The following is a 14,313-nucleotide window of genomic DNA, read 5'->3' as shown; positions in this document are numbered from 1 at the left end:
GTTTGTCAGTTCTCTTACAATATGTGTCTTGATCAGAATGGTTTATAATTCTCTTTCCTTCAGAATAAGAAGCTCTGCCACACAAGCTGTTAGAGTTTGGTTTGATATTTTTAATAATAATAATAATAATAATAATAATAATAATAATAATGGTAATGATGATGTATTTCTGTATCTCTGAAATTGAGAAATCAGATATATTAATATTAGTATCCTCAGTTGTTCTTAAAGAGTTTGTTTATTCTTAACAGCTTAATTCTTGATTCCTAAAGGGGGTTAAAAGGATTCTTCTGTTTTAAAATTAAAGGTAAACCATTTGTGCTCTGCTGCACTGATGCATCGTTTTACTGCTGCTAAAAGTGAACATACTGTACCTTTGGCCAGTATCCATAATAACTGTGTTATAAGGGGATTTTTCGCAATGTAGCTAGTCACATGACTGTGCAGTCAGAAAAAATGGTGAATCCCACACACTGCATAGTCTACAGCACAGGGCCGTGAGAAGTATACAGCAAGTACGTTTCTACAGTACACAAGCAGGGCAGTCCTAAGTGACACAAGCGCCCCCTAGAGTTAGCAGGACTGATCCCGAAGTGAGGAAACGCAGAAAGACAGGACAGAAGGAACAGCAGCGCTCAGAGGAGACACCGTGGGAGTGAAACACACAGTTGAGGAATGGCTACATGGATTCTCGGTGCCTGTTTCTTTGTGGGTGTGTGTTTCCTGTTATCTAGAGTTTGCTGGTCGAGGACGAGGTAAGCTCTTCAGCTCTTTCACACCGAGAAAAAGTGAAAGCTCAAAGTTGTAAGATTACCACGAAATTCCCCCCTCCCTCTCTCTCTCTCTCTCTCTCTCTCTCTCTGTGTGTTTTTCACTCCTTTGTGTGACGCCAGCTGACAGTGTCTGATTTATTATATACTAATATGCTCGTTGTTTTGTGTGTGTGTGTGTGTGTGTGTGTGTTTAAACGGCTTGTTGAGTTGTGAAAGGACTAAACTCTCAGCTTCTCTAAAATGAGATGATAAATTGCTGGATTACATATTAGGGAAAAACCAAACTAGTTACTCTACCATTTAAATATACTAACATAGATTCTTTACTCATTAGTTCATTTGGTGAATTCCACTTTTGTGAGTATATTGTGTTACTAGTATTTATGGCTTAATGTAGGTGTATGTTTGACCTTCATATTCAGACTGAAGTAGAGAGGAAGAGGGTATGGTACTATATTGCTTATGTGGGATAATTAATTAATTAATCAGCATAATTCATTTTTTAGAGTGAGTGTAAATTATTTTTATACACCAAGAGTGTCCAGTCTTATCCACAAAGGGCTGGTGTGGGTGCAGGTTTTCATTCCAACCAAGCAGAAGCCACACCTGATGGTCTCTTGAAAGCCAAGATCAACTGATGTAACAGGTGGAATCCGGTGTGGTCTGGGTGGAATCTGGTGTGGTCCAAGGTGGAATCAGGTGTGGTTCAGGTGGAATCTGGTGTGGTCCGGGTGGAATCTGGTGTGGTCTGGGTGGAATCTGGTGTGGTCCGGGTGGAATCAGGTGTGGTCCGAGTGGAATCTTGTGCAATCTGGTGTGATCCGAGTGGAATCAGGTGTGTTTGGTTGAAACAAAAACCTGCAGCCACGCATACAGCCACTTCCCTTTGCAGATAAGATTGGACACCCTTGGTTTATACAGTCAGCTCCAGAACCCTTCATGAAAATGAACAAAAATAAAACAATTGTATAAAATACATTACACTTAGTGATTCAAAATTTCCACTTAACCAGAGAGTTGTGATCTTTCTTTGTGCTCCACTTTCATGCTAGCTACAGAGGCAATTTTTTTTTCTTTTTCACTGGCACTATTTGACACACAGTTGTATATCACAATTACCTCAATATTATTGTGTTCTTGGTGTGGTCCGGTGTTCCTGTCCAACAAAAATCTCAGAGTGGCCATATTAAGGGTTAAATCCAATAAATCAATACAACTTTTTAGTAAACAATTAAGTATGCAAAGGAAGAGATATTTTTGTTTATGACTTTTCACTATCTGCGCTGGTTTGATTGCATACTTAAGTGCTTGAAAGCTAGCATACTTTTATACTTAATACTTTAAAACTAAGTGTTACATAGGAGTTCGGTAAAGCTGCTTGAGAGCTAAAATCTCCTTCTTCAGTGATTCATACGTTGATGGATCAAATTACTCATTCTGGCAATCTCTTCTATAATGAATCTCCAGAGACAGGGATAGATACAATTGCTAGAAGAGTGAGTAGTGTCTATGAAATAAATACTGTAGGTTAAAAAAAATCTGGACATCTTGGTAGATCAGATAACAGAGGGCAGTCCACAAACATAACCTCCCAAAATAATACAAAGGAGCTTGAAATGTTGTGCATGGAGCAGTATTTAAGTCATCTACAAATGTTCTCAACCTTGTTAGGCATTACAGGACGCTCTGTGCCATTCTTCTCTCCATGTGAGGCGTCTCCAAATATTAACTAGAGAAATGCTGAAAATTTTGAAACCAGTGTTTTGCAGAGAAATAGAATTAATGTTTAGAGTTTAATGTTTTAACAAAATAAGAAATGTGTGTGTTGCTCTGTTATTCATTTGTTTGGCGTTATTGATATGTTATCAGGCTTTGTTCCATGATTACTACTAAACACATTTTTAAAAATTTCCCACTTTATAGTAGTGAATTTGCAACTCTGTCCCATTTTCTGTCCATGCCTTAATGAGGGGCAGGAAAATCACCATTTATGTTGTCTGTGATATCTTTGTTGTAGTTACTAGTATTTATGGCTTAATGTAGGTGTATGTTTGACCTTCGTATTCAGACTGAAGTAGAGAGGAAGAGGGTATGGTACTATATTGCTTATGTGGGATAATTAATTAATCAGCATAATTAATTTTTTTAGATTATGCTTTTTTTTAATTAAAGGTAGAATCAGGCTTGGTCCAGTTAGAATCAGGTGTGTTTGGATGAAACAAAACCTGCAGCCACCCATTCAGCCACTTTCCTTTGCAGATAAGACACCCTTGGTTTATACAGTCCACTCCAGAACCCTTCATGAAAATGAAAAAAAAAAAAAAAAAACAATTGTATAAAATACATTACACTTCGTGATTCAAAATTTCCACTTAAACAACTGGAAAGTTGTGATCTTTCTTTGTGCTCCACCTTCATGCTAGCTAGAAAAGCAATTATTTTTTTTCTTTTTCACTGGCACTATTTGACCCACAAATGTCAGGGTGGCCCTATTAAAGGTTAAATCAAATAAATCAATACAACTTTTCAGTAAACAATTAAATATGCAAAGGAAAAAATATACTTTTATACTTGCATACTAACATACTTGCATGCTAGCATACTTGCATTCTGTCATTGCTCCATATTTGCATACTAGTCTACTTACACACTAACATACTTGTGCACTAGCATACTAAAATATGCCTCAACTTGCATACTAGACTTTTGCACACTTACATACTAAAACATTTACATATTTGCATATTGGCATACTTGCACACTGGCATACTAACATACTGGCATAATTCCATATTTGGTATTAACATACTTGTATACTAGCATAATAACATATAGTAGATACTAGTATACCTTTATACTAACATACTTGCATACTTCAATACTTACAATATTAGCGTAATCTACTTTCACAATAGCATACTTGCTTAATAGCACAGTTGTTCACTAGGCTTGGTTTGAATGCTGAAATATTTCTGTGCTTCCATACTAGCATAGTTACATACTTGCATACATGTGTATACTAGATTTGATTTGAATACGAAAACATTTGTGCTTTATACTAGTTCACTTGCATACTTCCATACTTGTGTACTAACATACTTGCTCAATAGCATACTACAATGTTGCATACTAGCAGACCAACATACTTTCATAATTCCATACTAAAATACTTGCATGCTACCATATTTATATTCATGCTCACTAGCATACTTGCACACTAGCATGCCTGAATACTAACATACTAAAATACTTTGATAGCTGCATATGAGCATATTTGTGCACTGATGTATCAGCCTTACTTGCGCACTAGCATACTAGCATATATTCATATTTTTATACTTTCATACTAGCATATTGCCTCCCAGCATACTTGCTTACTAACATACATGCACACAAGCATACTTGCTTGATAGCATTCTTGCACACTGGTTTGAATACTAAAGCTGCTATCAAACTGAATCCCCAATAAAATCATGATAGAAATTCACAGATGTCAAGAATTTCTGAATTCTTGGCCAGGAAGAGGTTGTCTTGACCTTGTTGTCTTCCGTTTTACATAATCAGGCCTCAATACATGAAGTTCTCAGTTGCGCCAGAGTCAGTTACAGTTGTAATGACCGGAAATCCCCCTTTTCTCGCGTGTATTATAAAGTATTTGGCCCGGTTGCACAGGGAGTGATACAGCAGCTGAAAGTCGTGCTGAGCAGCTAATATAGTTGACTGCAAAGGTTTGCATACAGGCAAAATAAGTCATTCTGGTAGAGAAGGGCCCAATTCAGGTGAAGGGACTAATGAGAGGATGAAGATGAGTCCAACTGCTTTTCAGCCTCTACTAGTGGAGGTACTCATAGAATTTCCTCCACAGTGGCAATTAGACTTCCATGTGTTACATACTGTAGTTCAGTAAAGTTGCTTGAAAGCTAAAATCTCCTCTTCAGGAGATCAAATTACACATTCTGGCAATCTCTTCTATAATGAATCTCCAGAGACAGGGATAGATACAGTTGCTAGAAGAGTGAGTAGTGTCTATGAAAAAAATACTGTAGGTTAAAAAAAAAACATAAATCTAAAAGAGAAAAGGTTATGACAGTCTCAATGACATTTTATATTTTATTTGCGTGAGAAAACCCACAGTGGGTTAATGTTAATGTTTTCCCATTTTGGGGAAGGATAAAATTTGGCTGTGCTTTTTATTTTTCTTTAATAAATTACTCTTGGCTACGATGCATCCTTGTAAGTTATTGTTGTCTATTTCTCCCTTCCCTGGCTCAATAAAAACAACACAACAACCCTGTGTTTCCTCTGAGGAGACTTGTTTGTGTGGACAATAATAAATCATATAGACATTTACATTTTAGACATCTTGGTAGATCAGATAACAGAGGGCAGTCCGCATACATAACCTCCCAAAATAATACAAAGGAGCTTGAAATGTTGTGCATGGAGCAGTATTTAAGTCATCAAGTATCCTCAACCTTGTTAGACATAACAGGACGCTCTGTGTTGTTCTTCTCTCCATGGGAGGCTTCAGGAAATATTAACTAAAGTAACGCTGAAAAGTTTGAAAAACGAGTTTAATGTTTCAACAAAATAAGAAATGCATATGTTGCTCTGTTTTTAATTTGTTTGTCATTTTACTGGTGTGTTACCTGGTTTTGTTCCATGATTGCTATCTAAACTAATTTTTAAAAAATTTCCCCCTTAGTGTATGTGTGACTCTGTTCCTGTTATATCCCTGCCTTAATGAGGGACAGGAAAATTACCAGGCTTTGGCATTCACTGTAATTTCCCTGTTATTCTTCAAATCCTGTTTCTTTAAGAATAAGAAACATAGCTTCCACTCAGGCTTAAAGAGATAAGACCTGTATAAAATGGGTATTTCATTTCAGCTTATTTCACAGCCAGGGGCAGCACACCGGATGCAATAATGCCCCTCTTACAGTGAGTGGGAGGGGCTCGTAGAGGGTTAAAAAGAGCCAGATGGGACAGAAGGAAAAGGAGCAAACAGAGAAGAGAAAGTGGGAGTAAATGCACAGAGCTTAGGCATGGCTACATGGATTCTTGTTGCCTTTCTCGCCATTGGTGTGTCGTTCCTGTTATTGAGAGCCTGTGGGTCTAGGACAAGGTACGTTCTTCAGGGCAACTTTCAGACATGAAAAAAAGAAAGCTGAAAGTTCTAAAAAATAGGATGAGACTCCACTGTGTTTTTACTAGTTTATGCTGACAGGGTTGCTGTTTCTTTACCTACAAATATGTTCTTGCTCAAGTTGAGTAAACAGATTCACTATGCAATGTTGAATATTGCTTAGTGAATCTGTTTATATCAGATTCTTGAACATGTGCTGTGAACTGTGGGTTGAGAAGGGATGAGTGTTATGAATTCTGGCAACTATGTAACTTCATACCTATGTAATCTGTTTCATAGAGTGATAATTTGGGGGACTACATTGTGTCCCATAAACCCTTTGGTTTTGAGAAATCTTCCTAGAATTTGAAGCTGTACTTTAGCTGAACTAACATTATGCAAATATTCAAATAAATCGTATTTGAAAACTCGATATGCCTGCAGTGGACTGGCATCCCATTCAAGGTGTATTCTCACCTCATGCTCATCTACTTATGCTCATCTAGTATCTAGCTCACACTTGTGTTTCTGGGATACTAGATGGTAATATTGCATCTAGTCCGGTTGGCCTATTTCATGATATGTAATAGATTAGAATTTACTGTACTTCTTGTAATTTTCCAGTACTTCTGGTAAAAGGTATGACTAAATATTGATTTCAGTTGTTTCAATTATAAAAACATCTATATTCAATTAATTGTGGGAGTTAGTTCAGTGAAAGTTGGCCTTCATCTCTAGAAAACACATGACTTTGCTATATGCATTTACATTCTATTTTGTTATATAACATTAACATATATATGGTCCGGAAGTATTTGGACAGGACAATGACAGAGTTTTTGTGATTTTGCCTTTATATACCACCACAATGGATTTGAAATAAAACAATCAAGATGTGATCAAAGTGTAGACTTTCAACTTTATTTTAAGAGGTTCCACAAAAAAATGGCATTTACCATTTAGGAATTACAGCCATTTTAAGCAAAGTACTTCCATTTTCAGGAGCTCAAAGGTATTTGGACAATTAACTTACGAGAAGTTAATTGACCAGATGCGGTCCATTCCCTCGCTACTTCAAGACAAATGAAGCAGATAAAATGTCTGGAGTTGATATCAGGTATTGAGTTGGCATTTGGCAGCTCAATGCAAGCGAAGGAGGCCATCATTAGGCTGAAAAAACAACATAAATCTGTGAGAGATAGCAAAAACCTTAGGTGTGGCCAAATCAACAGTTGGGTACATTCTTAAAAAGAAAGCAAGCACTGGTGAGCTCAACAACATGGAAAGGCCTGGAAGACCACGGAAGACAACTAAAGTGGATGATTGCAGAATCCTTTCCTTGGTGAAGAAAAAGCCCTTCACAACATCAACAGAAGTCAAGAATACTCTGGAGAAGGTAGGCGTATCATTGTCAAAATCTACAATAAAGAGACGCCTTCATGAATGTAAATACAGAGGGTTTACAACAAGGTGCAAACCACTGGTAACATTCAAGAACAGGAAAGTCAGATTAGTCTTTTCCAGAAAACATCTAAAAAAGCTTCCCATGTTCTGGAATAAGATACTTTGGACTGATGAAACCAAGATTAACTTGTACCAGAATGATGGGAAGAGAAAAGTATGGTGAAAGAAAGGAACAGCTCATGATCCAAAGTATACCACATCATGTGTCAAACATGGTGGAAGCAGTGTTATGGCATGGGCATGTATGGCTGCCAATGGAATGGGCTCACTGGTGTTTATTGATGATGTGACTCCTGACAGAAGTAGCAAGATGAATTCTGAGGTGTATAAGGCTGTACTCTCTACTCACATTCAGCCAAATGCTACAAAACTGATAGGATGCCGCTTCACAGTACAAGGGATAATGACCCTAAATATACTGCGAAAGCAACTCAAGACTTTTTGAAGGCGAAGAAATGGAATATTTTTCAATGGCCAAGTCAGTCGCCTGATCTCAACAGAGCATGCTTTTCACTTACTGAAGACAAGACTGAAGGCAGAAAGACCCACAAACAAGCAGCAACTGAAGGTGTCTGCAGTGAAGGCCTGGCAAAGCATCTCCAGGGAGGAAACTCAGAATTTGAGTTTTGAGAACATGGGCTCCAGACTTCAGGCAGTCATTGACTGCAAGGGATTTTCATCCAAGTATTAAAATTATGGTTATATTTACAATTATGTCACTTTGTCCAAATACCTTTGAGCCCCTGAAAATGGAGGTACTTTGCTGAAAATGGCTGAAATTACTAAATGGTAAATGCCGTATTTTTGTGGAACCTCTTAAAATAAAGCTGAAAGTCTACACTTTGATCACATCTTGATTGTTTTATTTCAAATCCATTGTGGTGGTGTATAAAGGCAAAATCACAAAAACTCTGTTATTGTCCAAATACTTCCAGACCTGACTGTGTATATATATATATATATATATATATATATATATATATATATATATATATATATATATATATATACAGTCAGGTCTATATTTTTGTATATGTCTGGTTGCAGGCGAGCAAAAGAACCTCCACTGGTGAAAGGATGGCCTTTTTTTGGTGTAATTCTGGACTATGGTAAAAACCCATTGGGCTTCCTGCAAGCAGCTCAACAAAAGTATGGAGACATCTTTACATGCCAACTTGCGGGGAAGTACTTCACCTTCATCACGGATCCTTTCTCCTTCTCCGTGGTGATGCGCCAGGGCAAAAACCTCGACTTTCACAAATTCGCTATGGGTTTCTCTCAGCGGGTGAGGCACACATACAATAAAGGGGCATTGCAGATTTGAAAAAGTGTGAATGAGTAGTTCTATGTGCCTCTGTTGAAAAGATTTCCTCTGCAAGTTAATTATGACCTTGAATGACATCATCTCTTATACCCCTCAACTTTTACCCAATTGTGTGCCTTAGTAATGCTAATAAAGGGTGCCCAGAAACACCGCCCCCAGCTTTGAGAGGTGCACAGCAAGTGGTTCTGTGAAAATTGAAAGAAAATTGAATGAAATACTTCCTATAATGTTTCTTGTTCCTTATTTGAGAGAAGTGTTTTGATCACAGTGCAGCTCTGAAGAAATTCGGAGGCTATTTTGAAATGTAGTAAACTAATATGACATCAAGTGCGTAGTTCTGATACTTAAGTCCAGACACTAGATATAAGGCTAATACTAGACATTTTAGATCCTAAGTATATTTTTATTGGGTGTTTTTTTTAACTGTTCTCCTTACCTTCAAATACCTTCTTTTCAGGTGTTTGGTCATGCTGATTTTACATCACCGCTGTTCAGCGAAAGCTACCGAGAAGTGCACTCACTCTTCAGACAAACACTACAAGGTCCACCTCTTCAGCAACTCAGCCAGAACATGCTTAGGAATCTGCAGACTGCTTTCCAACACTGCCTGCCAAGTGAGAATGGCTGGAAAGAGGAGGGTTTACAGTGTTTCACCACGCGCATCATGTTTGATGCTGGATTCGTCACTCTTTTTGGTAAGAAGGCAGGGCTCCTTCAGCCAGAAGAAACAGGAGCTGTTGGGACATGCATGCAGAAGGTGAAGCGGGATTTCTTGGCATTTGATGGGGCTTTTCCTGCACTGGCGGCTGGCGTGCCTATTGCGCTGTGCAGACGCGCATGGAGAGCGAGAGAAGCATTAGCTAAGGGACTGCTGCACGGGGAGCTTTATCACAGGATGTGCATCTCGGATCTGATTCAGCGCAGGATGGACGCCTTCGATCGCATGCACCTGGATGAGACAGGAAAAGCACGCACACACGTCTGCATGCTCTGGGCTTCACAGGCCAACACACTGCCCGCTGCCTTTTGGAGTCTCTACTATACACTGAGGTAGCAAACACACCATACTGACAAATGATTACGTGACACATTCAAAGCAAGTTTATTTTGTTTGGATTCATTTTTAACAATGTTTGGCATGTATTCTGGTTCTCAGAACTCCAGAAGCTTTTGTTGTGGCTTGTAAAGAGGTCGACCTAATCATGGCACAGATACCAAATGACAAACCAATCAGCCTGTCCAAAGAGCAGCTGGAATCCATGACTGTGCTTGGTAGGTCCTATTACTGATAATACACTCTAAGACTAGAAAAATGGGCCAAGGGTCTTTTTGCCTTAAAAGTATTTTAGTTCATTCTAAGTTAAGACCCTCTTCATGTGAAGACACGTAACACAGCTTCTTCTCTGTAGGAGGCCATTAAAACTGAATGGAACAACAGTGAAATGACCATGTGTAAAAGGATGTCTCCAAGTTTGCCCTCAAAAGATGTAATGGAAAAGCGATTCCTTATTAACCTAAATAAACTTTATTTAATTAAATTAGAGTAGTTTAGTGTAGTTACATAAAACCCAACCTATTACAGTTGTGGAATATTTGAACATGACACCGCACTTGTGCATGAGACAGTTTCAATTTAAAATGTTTGAAACATCAAAAAGGATTTTATCCGTCTATGTTTTATTTGATGAAAATAGTCATGCAATCTGGAACCATGTGCAAATACTAAGTATAGTGTTTCAAGTGAAACACACCGGAACAGACTGACTCACTCTGAAGTATTTCTGTAGTGATGGGAAAGCAAGCAGCTAAAAATACAAAATGATGATTTGGATAGAATGTACTTTTTTGTGTTGTATGTATGCTCCTTTCTGCTTTGAATCCTGGGTTATGACAGAAAACATGCATCAGGAAAAAAACCTCGTAATGTGCTTCTATTAATTCTATTTTATTAACTGTTAATAAGGGGTTAAAAAAATCTGGTTGAAAGAGTTTCACATTGACTGCGTACACTTGGTAAAAACAGCTTAAATCTGTTGGCAGACCAGAAATCATAAGTAATGTTTTGCTTTCATTTTGAACTCTGGTTTCTGGTTTACTATTATAGCAGCCAGAAACAATTAGTCTGTCTGTTAGCGCTACGGGAAAACAAAAAATAATTCTGTACATGAAAAAGATGAAGTAAGGAATGAATAGATTAAGCCTCAAACAGTGATTTTCTATAGAAGGAAAAATTAGAAGCATGTACTTTTTTGTAGATTATAAAAATTTGTTTCACCTTGAGTTTGTGGTGGTTATGTAGAGGTCAGTAGAAAACAACTAAGAGACAACTTAGAGAATTTCTGAAGCTTCTTGCTTAAGCCTTATGATTCATGCTGAACAAACCAGTTCACAGCCAGCCAAATGTCCCAACATGCTGACTTTGTGTAGGCAGAATTGAATACTTAACTGCAGATCTACAGCAAACTAAGGACAGAAACCAAACTGGAAATGGGATGGTAGATGATACAGATGTTCCAAATAGAACTATTCCAAAGCACTTACAGAGCACTTGCATTGACCAACATATGAAGAAAAAAAAAAACAGACTATTATAACTCAGTTTCTAGTTTTTTTTAAATAGCAATAAACTTAAATACTCTTTTATATACTCTTGTCTAGGAATAATGTTGTGGTAATCCAGTAAACTTCCAGCTTAGTATTCAGTTAGTCTTAAAGCTAGGACCCACTTCATATTAATACACAGCTTTGTGACACTATGTGTACTATTTGTGGAAGGCCATTAAAGCTGAATCTAACAACAGTGACACATTCGTGTAGAAGACTGTCTGCAGGTTCACCCCAAAGACGAAGAAGAAAATCTAAAGGAGAAACTATTCCCTACTTTGTTGCATGTTGCTTCAGTCTTTGCTTGTTTGTTAACTTTTTATTCATTGTTAAATTACAAATACTAAATTTCACACATTTGTTTGGTTGGCCCATTTCCCCCCAGAGTGTATGAATTATTCAGAAACTACAGTAAAACTAATAGAGAAAAAAGTGAGTGATATAATTCCTAGGACTTTAAAGAATTAATATTAAGTTTTTTAGAATCCACTATTCCATTATATAACCCAAACTGTTGGCAAAACAGCATCAATAATATGGTGGCTCAAGTGTTTAGAGGTAAATATTGAATATCGTATTTCTATTAAACCAATACATAACACATCAGTGTGGTTTTACTTTGCAGAGAGTATTATCAAGGAAGCTCTACGCCTGTCAAGTGCTTCCATTATGATCCGAGTTGCAAGTGATGACTTCATTCTGACACTGGACTCGGGTCAAGAGGCAGCTATTCGAAAAGGAGATTACATTGCTCTCTACCCCCGACTCATACACCTAGACCCTGACATCTACCCGAACCCATTGGTAAATACTCCAAACAACATTACTCTCAAGTGAAAAATACTAACGTACTCATAAAAACACAAGCTGCTTAATGAAAACCTCTGAGTGAAATATCACAGTCATTGCTGCTAGGCATGGCATGTATAATATCTAAAATACAGGTCATTACATTTTCATCACACTGGCATCTTCTGGGCATTTGTTTCTTAGAGTATGAGTTTTGTTTGCTATTTTTAACCCTTGTTAAAATGTACATTTTAATGTACATTACAGTCATATCAGTACAGTGATATCTCAGCAGCTGTTACTCTGCTGTATGGATCTCATTGAAATATTACAAGTGGGTAGTATATCAAGACAGTCATCATTCTTTTTTTGTGATGCAATTTTTATGCAATTGCAGGAGTTCAAGTACGACCGATTTTTGGATGAAGAGGGTCAAAGACAGAGCCAGTTCTTCAAAAATGGCCGACAGCTGAAACACTACCTTGTGCCATTTGGTTCTGGTGCCAGTGAGTGTCCGGGTCGTTTCTTTGCCATGAATGAGATAAAGCAATTTCTCATGCTGGCGCTCTGGCACTATGACTTACAACTCAGTGAGCCTGATGTCACGCTGTCACCAGATCGTACCCGTGCCGGCCTTGGCATCCTGCCTCCTTCACGAGATGTACTGCTTAGATACAAAGCAAGAGCAGACAGGTACACAGAGAGATCCTGGGAGAAAAATGCTAATGATTAATATGTCAGTTGAAAAACAAAACATACCATGTGTTAAACCAAAACCTAAAAGAGCATTCATTCAGATTTCTTAGTATACTTCTTGATGCAATGTGGCCTCTTTATTAGGTACATCTACTCTAAGGCTATGCATAGCAAGCTTTTACTATTGCTTTAGCGCTGTACTAAAGCATACTGGGTTTGAAATGAAGCAATGGCTCTGAGGTTAAAGTGAAGAATATCATATTTATTTGGAAGGTATTTTCCTCTATTGCATAAACCACAGAGGAATTGCATTTTATGCATATGGAAAAAGTAACTAAATTTTAAGTAAAATTGTCATACTGCAAATCTATTAACTGGACCCTATACTCTATAAACAGAACAGTATGCTCCCTGGTGATGTTCTGCCAGGCCCGTAGCCTTTTTTCAGTCCCTGCTATGCTTAGGGGCTTTTTGACATTCCTTTTATACAAGTTAATCATTCTCTCTTCAACTATAGTATAAAAATATGTTTATTAGGTACAACTAGAGTAGCTGTACTTAATGAAGTGTCTACTGAGTGTACATTGAATTGTTTCTTTAATAATGTGTGAATGTATGGATGTTTGTCAGCTTTCACATGCAAATTTATTTTTTCTGTATTTAGAAATGCTTGCCCTTTATTGATTGTGCATATACTCTATAGTATCAATTTGCAGTATTAATGTACACCATGTGTGTTTGTAAGACTGAAAAATTACTGATAGTGTGTAAAGGACTGGTTGGATTAAAGAAATTGCATGTCTGCTGGTGGAATGTAAAAGTTAAAAAACATTTACTGAAAATCAGAGTGTATACTTAAATGGGAATCAAGGGTGCAGTAGCATTACTTCTACTTTTATTGTCGTCTGCTTTTTTTTTTTCTTTTATTGGGTCCTTATTATTCCACCATGTGAACTATTGAATTTATGTGAAAGAATGATGTCAAATGATCGTCATGCTGATTAAGTGGATATTTGTATGTCATATTTATTTCACAAATAAATAAACTCATATATTTCAAATTTATTCAAAAGCGAGTTCACAAAAAAACTATTACATAACATGATTCATAAATTTTGATGACTTAATATTCATGTTACTTGGGTGAAAAAAAAATGCTCTGATTCTCTTTCTGCTTATTTTATTATAACTATTTCAGCAGTGTAGACAGTGGTGTCAGTATGAATTTTGGACTCCCAGACAGGTTAAATAACTAGATCATTTTCGTTCTCTGGTGCCTTTAGGGTCGTTCTGTGTAGGACAGTTGTTATCATCCCCACCTCACCATTTCGTTATGCACTTCCGATTGTAGATATATTAAAAATATGCAAATATTTTTTCTTTGTATTATGAAGAAAAAGAAAAAAAAATGTAAAAATGGAGGTTTTAAGCTGTAATGTCTGACACTGGTGTGGTACCCTAAATGGCATGTTAGAAAAACATTTAAGGTAACACTTTATTTAAGGGCTACATGACACCACTATGAGCACTGCCTCCAC

General features: G+C 37.3%; 1 protein-coding gene across 2 annotated transcripts; it reads left to right on the top strand.

Annotated features, from left to right (window-relative positions):
• Positions 1–519: 519 nt before the first annotated feature.
• On the top strand, positions 520–13,840 carry LOC113540421 (cytochrome P450 7A1). 2 transcript variants are annotated; one of them, XM_026936917.3, is made up of 6 exons: positions 520–755; positions 8,410–8,647; positions 9,144–9,736; positions 9,843–9,958; positions 11,916–12,094; positions 12,477–13,840. In XM_026936917.3, the coding sequence occupies exons 1-6, from the start codon at positions 676–678 to the stop codon at positions 12,810–12,812; spliced, it is 1,542 nt and encodes a 513-aa protein (XP_026792718.1). In that variant the 5' UTR covers positions 520–675; the 3' UTR covers positions 12,813–13,840. The 2 variants fall into 2 exon arrangements, with proteins under 2 accessions (XP_026792718.1, XP_026792719.2); XM_026936918.3 differs by lacking the exon at positions 520–755 and adding an exon at positions 5,320–5,898.
• Positions 13,841–14,313: the final 473 nt, after the last annotated feature.

This window comes from Pangasianodon hypophthalmus, chromosome 4 (genome assembly GCF_027358585.1).
Source record: "Pangasianodon hypophthalmus isolate fPanHyp1 chromosome 4, fPanHyp1.pri, whole genome shotgun sequence".
In the NCBI taxonomy this organism is placed as follows: Eukaryota; Metazoa; Chordata; class Actinopteri; order Siluriformes; family Pangasiidae; genus Pangasianodon; species Pangasianodon hypophthalmus.
The sequence above is the reverse complement of the archived record's forward strand: the minus strand, read 5'-3'. Positions and strand labels throughout refer to the sequence as shown.

Excerpts from the sequence above, each read along its gene's own strand:
- LOC113540421 (XM_026936917.3), top strand. The coding sequence starts at position 676 with ATGGCTACATGGATTCTCGGTGCCTGTTTCTTTGTGGGTGTGTGTTTC. Across the intron at positions 756-8,409 it reads GTTTGCTGGTCGAGGACGAG|GCGAGCAAAAGAACCTCCAC; the intron begins GTAAGCTCTTCA and ends GTCTGGTTGCAG. Across the intron at positions 9,959-11,915 it reads GGAATCCATGACTGTGCTTG|AGAGTATTATCAAGGAAGCT; the intron begins GTAGGTCCTATT and ends TTTACTTTGCAG.